The sequence below is a fragment of the Protopterus annectens genome, chromosome 13.part0, assembly GCF_019279795.1.
Source record: "Protopterus annectens isolate FY-2018-M chromosome 13.part0, PAN1.0, whole genome shotgun sequence".
In the NCBI taxonomy this organism is placed as follows: Eukaryota; Metazoa; Chordata; order Ceratodontiformes; family Protopteridae; genus Protopterus; species Protopterus annectens.
The window spans coordinates 385,067,345-385,079,970 of record NC_056747.1 but is presented as its reverse complement, the minus strand read 5'-3'; the positions used below and the strand labels follow the sequence as shown (position 1 = coordinate 385,079,970).

Genomic DNA, 12,626 nt, shown 5'->3' with positions numbered 1-12,626 from the left:
TTAATTTGACAGCATACATCAGCTCTGAAACTGGGAGGTGGCATGTGTTATCAAATCCAGATTTAAAAAGACATATTACTGAAAGATCCATTAAACGTTGAGTTGCCCTATATTTAATCGATTTACATTAATTAATGAATTGTGCAGGGCTTGTTTTTAAACTGTAGAGTGCAGAATTCTGAGTGATGCTGAGCCTTGTACATGCTAACACATAAATGTACTTAAACCTTCCTCACAGAAAGCAGACATGCAAAAACATAAAGTAAATTAACATTGTGTTTGAATGATTTGGCAATCCAGTATCTCACTGCTACTTGTAAAGTACTGATTTGCATACTTTTCCTACTTAGGGTTGCCACCTTTTAAGCAGGCCAAAGTGGGACATTGGGGTGTGGCCAATATGACACTGGCCACACCCCCTACCATGAGATCATCACAGCAGCAGTGAAGAGATGCAGTTAAGGATACCACTAAACATGCCCCCATCCCTCCAAAATAAGTTATACACATTTTCACTTTAAATACTTAGAAGCCACATCCAATCTTTGATGGTATTCATACCTCTCAGCCTCTTAGTGCAAGAAATCTGGACAAAGCCTGATAAAATGTGGGAACAAAGGCCCAAAAATAGGGGCATAATTTAAATACTGCTTTAATGGACTTAGGAAGTTGCTTGAGTAACAGGGTTTATATTAACATGCGTTTTCTGAAGGATTTGAAGTCTGAAACTCAAATGTATATTATTCAGTGACTTTAGTTCTCAGATTTTCCCAATGACTTGCCAGAAAAACAAATCTTATGATGAATAGGCCAAAAAATATAAGGCAAAAAAAAATGGACATTCTGCGAAAATCTGGAAAGTTCAGAGGTATGGGCTGACTTGATGCTTGCTTGCTGGTTGTGATCATGCTTGTGGTTATAAAGAAAGTGAAAAGATAAATCCCAGTTTTCTATTAGCAGCTGTACAAACGCTAGTAAAAAAAAAAAACGCTCAACAGCTGTAGTCTTTGTAGGGCCCTTCCTGGCTGAATCCCCACCCCCTTCCTGAGTTGCAGCCAATTGCTGCACAATTTACTACTCCCGGAACTAACATTTTACTACTCCCGGACCTAACAGGCCTGCAGGTACAGGTTTGTCACTGTTGGTGGTGTAACCAAATTGCTGTGGAAAAAACGGAAATATTTGCAGCTTTTCCACAGTGATTTGGCACAATTGAAAAGCAGTACTTTTAAAGTCCCACTGCTTTACAGAGCGAGCAGCAAGATGAGGTAGTTCAAGCCGAGTGTCCCTAATGGGACTGGTGGTAACCTTATTCCTAGTATCGTGCTTGAACAGCTTTAATAGCAAATAAAATTTGGTATGGAAGTTAAGACTTGACTTCTCAGACGAAAGGTGCAGAGTTTGATTCTGACCTTAAGTTGAAATTGGTGTCAAACTTGTTTTGAAAATAATGTTTTTTGTATGTTTTTCTTGTTTTTAAAATGTTGATATAAATTGTGGTGAAGGAAGCACTGTGCACTGAGATCAGCTGTTACAGATAATCGGTTGCTTACAACAGTAGATCTGCCTAAATAGCTAAAGTATTAATGCCAATTTTCAATATTTTTGGTCTTGCAGGCATTGTTAATATGCTGGCATAACACTGTTTTCTCTTGGCAGCATGTATATTTCTGCCCACAGATAAACCATTTATTCATTTTTTATCCCTGTGGTATTGCAGTCCGTCCTGGTAAGCACTAGAGATCGGTTCTGTTGCATTGATCAGCCCATCTCAGTGCCTACATAAAATGTTAGGTCTTCTCGCGAATCTCACCTCGCATTCCTCTAAAAAATGGAGGAGATAAGTGGGTGACTCATCATGCACACCCCTGCATGTTGGTGACATTGTGGGATATGCTGGCAATGATGTGATGACATCAGCTGTACTGTAAAATTATAAGCAAAATAAAAAGAAATCGGGAATTGAAGGGGACACTTGGGAGTCCATGGTACCCCATTAATTTGCTCTCAAAACTGGTAGATTCTGAGGAATTCAGTATGGTTGAGCGGTATGGAGATAATGCTCTGAAGGGCAGGTGTTTAGTGCAAGTCAGGGAAATTCCATTTTAGGCCCTCTGGCAAATAATGGGACCTTTTTATGAGCCTGAAAAGTATATACATGATGCATCCCCAGTATATTGCTCTTTGTAAGTGTGCACAATCCATTAAGTATGCTGGATACTGTACCCATTTCCTGATCTGCAGTGTGACAGGCTTGCTGAGCTGAGGTTCTAGTTGTATATGTAATAAGTCAATCATGTATGCCTGGAGTAATTTTTCTCAGGGTAGGGGGATCTACCTAGTGATGAGAGGACGGGGGTGTATGCAACATCTGTATTGTGGAGAATGAAAATGTAAATAGGTGACTTACTGTGTTCAGCAGCAGAGTGGAACCTAACCCACCCCTTAAAAAAGGAGGGCAAAAGAATTGAACTAGTGCATTGAGTGCTTTTGTTGGGTTCTCCTTTATTTGCATAATATTTGTTATTGTCAACACCCTATGACTTGCAGTGCTTTGATATCTTAAGTAATGACAGGTTTCATTAACAGCTAAAATGCTATATGTAAAGTACTTAATACACTAGATATTGTGGTTGTCCTACAGTAAAAAAAAAAATCTGCTCAGCTTTTGTTAATCCTACTTTTTTTTTTCCTTACAGAGCTCTCTGTGGCCAATGACCTTTGGCCTAGCATGTTGTGCTGTAGAAATGATGCACATGGCAGCTCCACGGTATGATATGGACAGGTTTGGTGTTGTATTCCGTGCCAGTCCACGCCAAGCTGATGTCATGATTGTAGCCGGCACTCTCACCAACAAAATGGCTCCAGCTCTTCGTAAGGTATTATTTACCACACAGTGTTTATTTGAGCTTGTGTTTTTCATTTTAACAGTATGTTTATCAATTTACATTACCTCTATGATTTTCGGGGTACTACCGTGACTCCAGTTTTCTAGAATGCAGAGGCTTGGTTCATCTTTTGCCACTAGTGAGGTGTGTGTGCATGCGAGTGAGTACACTTGCTTAGTTTAGAATTAATTCATCAAGAAGTCTGACTCTGCTTGCATTGTACTGTATGTGTGTGTCCTTCCGACTCTACATCACTCTCATCTCATCTGCACCTCATGAGATACCACTTCAGCTAATAGTTCATATCATGGTCCATATATATTTCATAGGTAATCCCTGACTTGCAGCATGGACTACCTCGTCTAGGCAGTATGAAGTTTATCACAATAGAGTTGCATTTGCCTTCTTGTGTGTGTACGTGCACACACACACACGTCAAATTTCTCTTGCCTTACTGGCAATGTCATGTTTTTCCAGGACGACAGAATGTAGGCTTTGATCTTAACAATGTTGTATATAGTGGTATTTGTTTTCATTTTGTATTATTGCTTCCTTGTATCTAAACTTTGTGTTTTTTTCAGAAGGAGAATGATAGTGATGGTCATAGTTTTTATATATTTGCTATAGTGTGGACATAGCTGCTTTTGGATTCCTCTTGCTTGAGTACTCAGTAAAGCAATATGTTTGTTTAGTAAATCAGTCCAGTAAATATAGCCAAGAGGCAAACACGGCACACCTGAAAATCCAATGTGTTTCCGTTAGGAAATGCAAAATACTCCATTTGCAAATGGTACTCCGTTCATAAAAAATCTGGTTTATTAAATACTCAGTTTGCAAATGGTACTCCGTTCATAAAAAATGTGGTTTATTAGCATGCACTTGTTGCATGGTAATAAACCAGATTTTTTTATGAACGGAGTATCATTTGCAAACGGAGTATTTTGTATTTCCTAACGGAAACGCATTGTATTTGGATTATCCTTGCCTACACTGGAATTTCAGTTGTGCCATGTTTGCCTCTTGGCCATATTAACTGGACTGATTTACTTTTTATTTTGTGTAAGCCAAGAGGCATTTACCTTGTTGGGAGCGAATATACGATTTGGTTTTATTAATATGTTTATTTACTTGAGCAATAAGATGAAATATAAAGGTTTAATTTCCCCATGTTGAGTTGGTGAAGGGGATAGTTTTGCCTGTACCCATTATGCATTTTCCAGGTTTCATGTAGGTGCTCAGTATCTGTCTGTTCATTTGACAACTATTGAAGTGATCGTTGTTGGTTGCTGCATTGTTTACGTTTTGTTTGCTACATGTAGTAAGCAGTGTGTGGGGGGGTGAGTTTGGGGGGAGGGTTGGGGGTGGGTGCGATGTGTATTTAGCACTTTGCAGTCTGAACTGTGTGTCCTGAAGGAAGAGCAAGACCATTCTTGTTATGTAGCTCTTTATGCAAGATACAGCAATCTTGGAATGAAAATATCTAAGTAAGGATGCTATGAGGGAACACTGCAGGGGCATGTCCTCCTGCCAAGAAAGTATTTACAGTTGCACTAATCTGTCATATATTCAGTGCAGTGATAATTTGTTTTTCTTGTGGTAATTGATTGTTTATTGGCATTTGTTTACTAGGAACGTCTGACTGAACAGTGCCCTTTTTCAATGGAGGCCCAGAGAGAAAAGCTCTATTATACAGACATCATTTTACAGTCCATTTAATTCATAAGCAACAGTTCCATTATTCACATATCTTTGACATCAGTTACATTCACAAATTTTTTTGATTAAAAATAAGTTACATGGGTTGGATATACATATTTTTTAAATACCAAGGGGTATATGCAGTGCAGTATCATCCATATGTATAGATTGCTAGGTTTTATACAAGGATATCTGTTCCTATAAAGACTAGTTCAAAATATCGGACATAGGAATATGACAGAGAGTTAGAGCAGCCCAAAGAAAGGAAGGAGGAGAGAAGGTGCAACCAAGCTAAAAGAGATGTGATGATATGGGGGTTGTAGTTGTGATAATAATACATAGTTTTATGCAGCAGCGAGTTATGGCACAAATTCACATAACTGTGTTAGTACCAGTTTAACCAGGGAGGTTCAGGTGCAGAGCCATTTATTTATCAGGAGTTAAAAAATCCCACAAAGTCACGAAGCTCAACCAATCCAAGTTTATTGTGCAACAAAATACGCAGGTTCTCCAACATTGACCTAGGTTTCGTCCCAACGGACGTCCGTTGGGACGAAACCTAGGTCAGTGTTGGAGAACCTGCGTATTTTGTTGCACAATAAACTTGGATTGGTTGAGCTTTGTGACTTTGTGGGATTTTTTAAGTTGTTTTTGGTTCCTTGGTTGGTTGATTTATCAGGAGTTGCTTCAGTTGGCATTTAAAGTCTTTCAGGTTGCAGACTGTTCTTAGATGGAGTGGAATGGTAGCAATGTAGGATATAGTTTACATTGTTTAGTTATGGAGAGACCTCTTAGTGTAAGGTTGAGTGATGGAGTGAAGAAATGAACATTTTCAGGGTTGTGCAGTAGTCTGAAGGCTGTAATTAAGTACAATAGAGAATTATCTAGTTTCAGCCAGTTTTTTTTAGGAGCGAGGCAGTGATGTGATTTATATTGTTGGTTGCGTATTTGGATACTTTAATGTAGCATTACTGTAGTTTGGCTGATGGAGAGGAGTTGAGATTGATTAGGGTAGGAAAGGCATATGATAGGGTGGGGAGTAGAAAATAAGTGTTTGTTTTGTCAGCAGAGTTAGTGAGGTAGTGTTTTACTCTATAGACGTAGTCTAGCTTTTGATGTGTCTTTATAACTTGCTGAAGGTGGAGATTAAATGTCATGTGGTCTGTAATCACACCTAGTAGTTTTGTGTGGGATACTAGTTCTGTATTGGTCTTGTTTGATGATGATATATTAAAGGTAGTTAGTTTTGGGGGGAGAAGAGAAAGTTGGAGGTAAACAGTAGTCGTGTATTTTTTGGATTTAGGAGTCGAGTTGTTAAGCCAAACTTTTGTGGAGGAGGAGAAGAATTTCTGTGTCAGTGTAGCATGGATAGTGTCCTAGCATCACCTATTAGAGTGGAGCTGTCAGCATATTGTACTATGGTGGCCTCTTTGGCTTCTGTGTTTAGGTCGTCAGTAATGAAGTTAAATAGTAGTCCTATGATGGAGCCTTCTTGACTGATATAGGAAGGAATAAAGGAGAAATCATCTTGTCATTTCACTATTTGGGACCTATTAATGAGGTAACTAAGAAACTATCTAAGTGAAGAGGGTGATAGCCCATAGGAGGAGACTTTTACCATGTTTAATGCATTGAATAGATCCAGAAGTTGGGCTGATGTTAGAAGACTTGAATTTCTATTTTGATATATTTTATCTGTGAACCTTGGGTAGTGGATTTACTGTGATTGGGTCTCAAACCATGCTGTGAGGGAAAGAGAGGAGGTTATGAGATGTAATATATGTTGTAAGGTGAGAGTGAGTACTTCTTTACAAGATCTTGGATACAGGTGAGAGAATGGAAGTTGGTGTATAATTTGTGAGCTCAGTTGATGAGCCACCTTTATGGGGGGATATTATTTAGGGTTCTTTCAAAAAAGTGTGGACATTGCTTTCTGCAGAGTTTTTGTATTCTGATGGAAGTTGGTCAGGGGAAGTGGTCGTTCTCTTAAATGAGTTGTGGGCATTTAATTGTAGATGTTGGCACTGGAGTGAGTGTAAAGGTCATTTGTGGTGGGATAGCTGGATGTGTAGTAATGAGGAAATTATTGTATTTATAAAATGTGAGTTAAACAGTGAAGGAAGGCTTTGGGAGTTTAGATTGGGATGTGCTAGGTTGGGTTGGTTTTCTAGGACTGAGTAGTGTATTTGATTTCCAGATGTTTGTTCTGTGTGTTTCTTGTATTGTTTGATGATGAATTTTGGGTGTTGCTATGGTTCCTTAACTGTCTGCATTGTTGCAGGAATGTTTGAGACTTGGTTTGTAGCTATGATTTCCAGGCTTCATCTTTACATCTATAATCCTTGAAAGCTTGCATAGCCGAGACGTCAAAGTGTCTGTTTTATTAAACATTCTGTGTTGGATTACTAGTTGGTGGTTTTATTTGAACTTTGCTTTTTCTATTGTGTGGTGTAGCTGGTTTCATCTTTAAGTTACATGAGTTGCTTTGCTTTTTAGTTAACAAAGGAGCTGGTTTGTTTTTAATTATTTTGGTTCTTAACAGTGCTTGCTTTGCCAGGATATTTAAAAATGCAGTATTAAATGTGTCTACTGCTTCATCATGCAGTTGGATTTCCATGTCCAATGTTGTGGATCAGGGTTTGGAATAGATCTTATTCACTTGAAAGCCCTTGGGGGGGGGGGAGAAAATTGTCTAATTTACAGCAGAAGCTGTGACAGCTGCTGTTTTAGGGAAAATGGCCTTTTTATGGAGAGATGCAAAAGGTTTTTTTTACTGTGGCGCTCTGACTTTTTATATGGAACTCTCTGAGCTTCTTATAGTTGGAGCATGTGGGCAGTGCCCTTAAGCTGGCCAGTTGCACTGGGGTAGGACCCAAAAAGCTTAGGCTACTGCAGTAGTGATATGTGAGAACACTTATTGCTGTGATGTTTATTTGGACAACTGTAGTTTTCCTCTAGCCTCCCAAAGATATACCTATTGGTGTCCATAGATATTACATTTACTCTTGCCTTCACTTACTGATTTAAGAAAGGAGTTAAAAGAAAAAAAAAACTCCCATCCTTACTCTGCCCCCCAAGTCTTTCCTTATTTGTAACACCTTCAGTTTTCTTTACCCATCCAAACTGTCTAAACTACATTTAATCACAGTTCACCCCTGGGGCATATAGTATGGTTGCCCTTCTTTGGGGCAGCTAAAGCTGTATCAGAGATGGTTGATGGTCTGGGCTCTATCCCTGTTTGGTGTCCCTTCCATTCTGAAGTTAAGGATTTTAAAAAATAGTCCTGTCAGAGTTGAGGACAAAAAAAAAAAGGTCTTCAGGCTAAGCAAATAGCTTTAATTATTTTCATTTTATTTCGTTTATAAGTTGAGTTGTGGTTGACAGATATTTTTCAGCAGAGAGACAGGTTATTGTGGCATTAATACATTCAAGCAAAGAAAACGACTCAATGAAATATCCATGGATAATATTGAAATACATCATGTAGTGTATGTGGAATAAGTGCAACATGTTTTGCACTTTAAAACATGTTTGCAGTCCAGTACATCATGCAGCTATACCAGTCTGTACTAAAACTCAAACATGCATGTAACATATTTGTATTTGGTGCACAGTAGGTTTGCATGGAATCACGTTTTGATGTTAATGATTGGGTAATACATTTTGGTTAAGATTTTGGTGTCTATTTTTTTTTTCCTTCGTGATGATTTCTGTAATTTCTGTAACAAGCTAAGTTGCTGATATTGAAATAGTGTGATACAGTTACTGACATTAGTCATTCATGTTGCTAACTTTAGTGGTTATCTTTAAAGAATTTGCATTTGGAATCCTTTGAGGTATTCTCTTGCTATAGATTTAAAGAGCTCTAGTGCATTGTTTGCTCTGTCTGTTGGTATACGATTCCTTATAGAAGGTCCAAATTTGGAGAATGTTGTTTTCCCATTATGGATTTAAATATCAGTCTATTTGAGAGAATTTAACTGGAGTTTCACATGACAACAGTGGGTTCTGGCCAAGTCACTACAAGATGTGGTACATGTAACCAATGTAGATTCATCGAAGAGAACTAGTGGTGGAAAAATCAATTGCATGACTGAGAGGCTGGTTTACCTTGCCATTTGCCAGTCTTGCCAGGCATTTTACGTTGGCAAGATGGTGAATGGGTTAAATCTTAAGACACCTGTACAGCATCCAGAAACTGGGCAGTAAAAGTGCCTTGGCAAGACATTCAACAGTATGTGAAAACTTTGATAAATTTAAGTTTTTGGTGTTAGAGCAGGTTCACAGTGGTCCATTCTGTGGTGATTGGAAAATTATTTAATGTACAGGGAAATGGTATTGCAATTAGGACTAAATGCCACTAACCACCCTGGTCTAAACGAGATTATTTCTATTTTTAGTGAATTAAAAAGAAGGCATGACATGATTTAAAAGATTTAAAAATTATATATTTTTTAAAAGCTTTTTATTGTTTATTTATTTTTGATACAGAGTTTTAATACACCTTCTGTATTATTTGCTTAATGTGCTACAGTATTTTTAATGTTATAGTTTGCATTACAGTACATATTTTTTTTAATTTTGATTTTGGCTTGTCTTGATTTGATTGGCTACCTAAGAAGGTAGGGCTCTTATCTGCAAGGCCATGGAGCGTATTATCACGGAACTTATAAACAAAGACATTGGCAACCTTCAAACACTGGACCCCACCCAGTTTGGGTTTGTGAAGGGCCGATCTTGTCTCCTGAACCTGATTGACTTCTTTGAATCAGTCTCCAGAGCCATGGACAAGGGTAAGGTGGTCCACACAGCCTATCTAGAACTTGCCAAGGCCTTTGACACCATCCCCCACTCTGGAATCATAGATAAACTTACTTAGTTGGGTATTAATCCCTATGTCACCCAATGGGTTGCTAAATGGCTTACTGATAGAACCCACACTGTAAAAGTAGCCAACTCCAAATCCAGCTCCAGACAAGTGGAGTACCTCAGGGTTCAGTCCTGGGGCCACTCTTGTTTGACATCTACTTCTCTGAAGTACAGGTCAACACTAAGGGACTCTGGCTAACAAAGTTTGCAGATGACTGCAAACTGGGAGCCATTATTGAATCCCCAAATGATGTGGATACTCTACAAAAGGGCCTTACAGAAACAGATGCTTGGTGCCAGAGCCATGGGCTCAAGCTCAATGCCAAGAAATGTATTGTTATCCCTTTTGGGGAAAAAACATGTATCCATGAATTACCATATAGGTGGCAGTACACTAAACACAGAAAGTGTGATAAGAGACTTAGGGACACAGGTGGACAGTGGTCTCACCTTCGATAACCACATCGCCACAACAGTCAGGAAATCCTTCTATGTGGCACACCTCATCACAAAGGGCTTTTCATCCAGAAAAAAGGAGGTCATTGTCCCACTGTACTCATCCCTCATTAGACCCATTATAGAATACAACGCCCCATTTGGTATGTACCTCTCAAGACATCTTCAACAAGTGGAAAGGCCTCAGAAATACCTCACTAAAAGAATCACAGGCCTAAAGCAGATGCCCTACGCTGACCGCCTTAAACTCCAGCTATACTCTGTCGCATATCGTCTACTCAGAGGCGATCTCTGCTTAACATACAAGGCCATGTCAAACCCAGAGCTGTTGGACATGCTACACTTAAAGAAATCCCAATCCCTCAGAGCTACACGCTCCAGGGATCTAAACCGTGTCATCACAATAAACAAAACATGCTGGAGGGATAGGTTCCTGACCCAGAGGCTCCCCAGACTCTGGAATAGATTGCCCATACATGTCAAGCAGAGTGCCTCTTTGGACCTCTTCAAGAGGAACCTTGACGATTGGATGGGAGAAAGGAAATTCACCCCAGGGATCACGTCAGTCGCCCTGCTAGACAGGGGTCCAGGAAAGTAAATAATGTGGGAAGAAATAGCAAGGGAATTGTTATGGCTAGGCTTGTATAGGCCCTAGGGCTGATAGCCTAGTACCAACCTATGAACCTATAAGATACAGTATATAACAGTGAAGTGACTGTAGTCTATCAAGGAAGGCGGGATGATAACAAGGTAATGTTGTAGAATTCCTAGGGGAGTGAGAGGAGAGATGTGAATTTTTAATAGTAATGTAAGGAGGTAACAGTTCTTCATTGGGATACAAGGTGCAAGTGTGTTAAGGAAGGGTGGGGGAGCATTGAGGTAGAGAGAGGAAGAGGTCAGTATAGTGATGGGCATTGATGCTAACCAGTAAGGTAAATTATGTTTATTGCGGTCTTTCTACAGTTCTGGGTATTATTGACAGAATGGAAAGATGGTTATGGGGAGATCATATTCCAGTTATGGAATAAGTACATTCCTGGCAAGGGAATACCTTGCAGTGGGAGTTGGAATGTGTATTTTTTCCTCAGGGTATCCCAGTTTCTTCTCACCTCCCAAAATATACTTATTGACTACTCTCTAAAAGGTCCGTAGATATTAATTTACCCTTGCTGTAGTTCACTGCTATTTGTGATTACAAAAAAGACCTTTAAGCAAAGTAAAATGTTATGTATGTGCATAGTAGCTCTCTGCTAAGCTGTAGCAAAAACTATACTAGGTCCTGCTACATTTCCTAGAACACACAGACTGTTTAAGTAGTCATGATAACTGAACAACAGGGGCTACTTGGCACTCAAGTAGGCCACCCCCTTCACCCAGTTCTTGCTGTGGCTTTCAGGATGTCTACCTTTACTAATTTAGTAGGTCAGTAGTACACTTACAGGTCTTTTGGGTTGCTTTTGTAAATTCCTGTTTATCATTGAGGAGATGGGCGTGCCCTCAGTGTGTTATCATATGACCTGCATTATCCTCTAAGAAGAAATGTCACTGTCCTTTTTATAGTGTGAAAGCCACACTAGAGGCTTTAGCACTTGTTCAAGTATATAAACCTGAGTTATCTCATTGGTCCTGACAAAACTATCAGGAATAGTGAAGACTCGAGCATTGTCCTCTGCAGTACTGTATTGGTCCAATGCCTCATCCAGAGTAGTCTTCTCCTAACCATAATCCTCCAAGTTCTTCCTCAAAGTTTTTAAGTTTCCATTCTCCTATTCCATTTAGCTTTCTCACTAGTGGTGTTTCCAGGTTGCTGTACTGCTATTTTTATTTTCAGCGAGTTTGTGTAGGTAACTAACTTTGTTAAATGTGTTAAGTGCATGTTTTCTTTTAATTTTCATTCAGTAGTAGCTGCTTTATCTAATTTAGGGACATGAGGGAGATGTAGCTTATGCCAGAATTCAGTGAATACAAGGTAGAGAAAGCAATCCTAGACAGGATGCTAGGGTGCCACACAGACAAAAGAATTATTTCTTGCCTCTGAAATTTTTGTTCTCTGGTTTAATTCGTTGCTGTTGGACTTTTTTTTTTGTTGAGTCTGCATTTCATATGTGTCCTCATATTTTCTTCTTGGCGCTTTTGTTTCTTCACACATATCAAAGGCTCACTTTAGCTGAACTGGCTACCCTTAAATTTATATGCACGTGTGTGTCTGTGCTCATATAGGACACTATAGTTGTCCAGTATTAGATTTTTTTTTTCATGCTGATTGAATGCCAGGATAGGTTCCCCACCCCCAATTCTGAATAAGATAAAGCGAGTATCAGAAAATGGTTGAATGTTTACGTTTGTTTTGATTGAAATGGTGTTTTCATTAGGGTATTGCAGGTTTTGCATTCTATGCTAAAGAATCATTTGTGGTGTCATTTTCAGTAAATGCTTTTTAAAATTGTTGCATTTGCTTTCAGTTTTCCACTGGTGGTGAAGATTTAAATTTGAGAGTTGCTGTGCAATCTAGTACAGCATTGTTATTTAACATTTGTTTGTAGTATGAGTACACCCTCTTCAAAACTTCAATAGTTGAGGAAGCATCAAGTTATTATGACAAAAGTTGGGTGATAACTGGCCATGGCAGTCACTTTAGTGACTCACTGGTGGGTACGCAGTAGTAATGGAAGGTGTTGTGTTAATGGAAAAAGCTTTCTGTGCAGTATAGCGTTT

The 12,626-nt window shown here is 39.0% G+C and overlaps 1 protein-coding gene across 1 annotated transcript in view; it reads left to right on the top strand.

Moving 5' to 3' along the window:
* Positions 1–12,626, top strand: part of NDUFS7 (NADH:ubiquinone oxidoreductase core subunit S7) — a 169,659-nt gene that overhangs the window by 75,788 nt on the left and 81,245 nt on the right. The window contains exon 5 of the mRNA XM_044054005.1: positions 2,700–2,879. Within this exon, the coding sequence (XP_043909940.1) occupies positions 2,700–2,879 (180 nt within the window). The remainder of the gene's footprint in view (positions 1–2,699; positions 2,880–12,626) is intronic.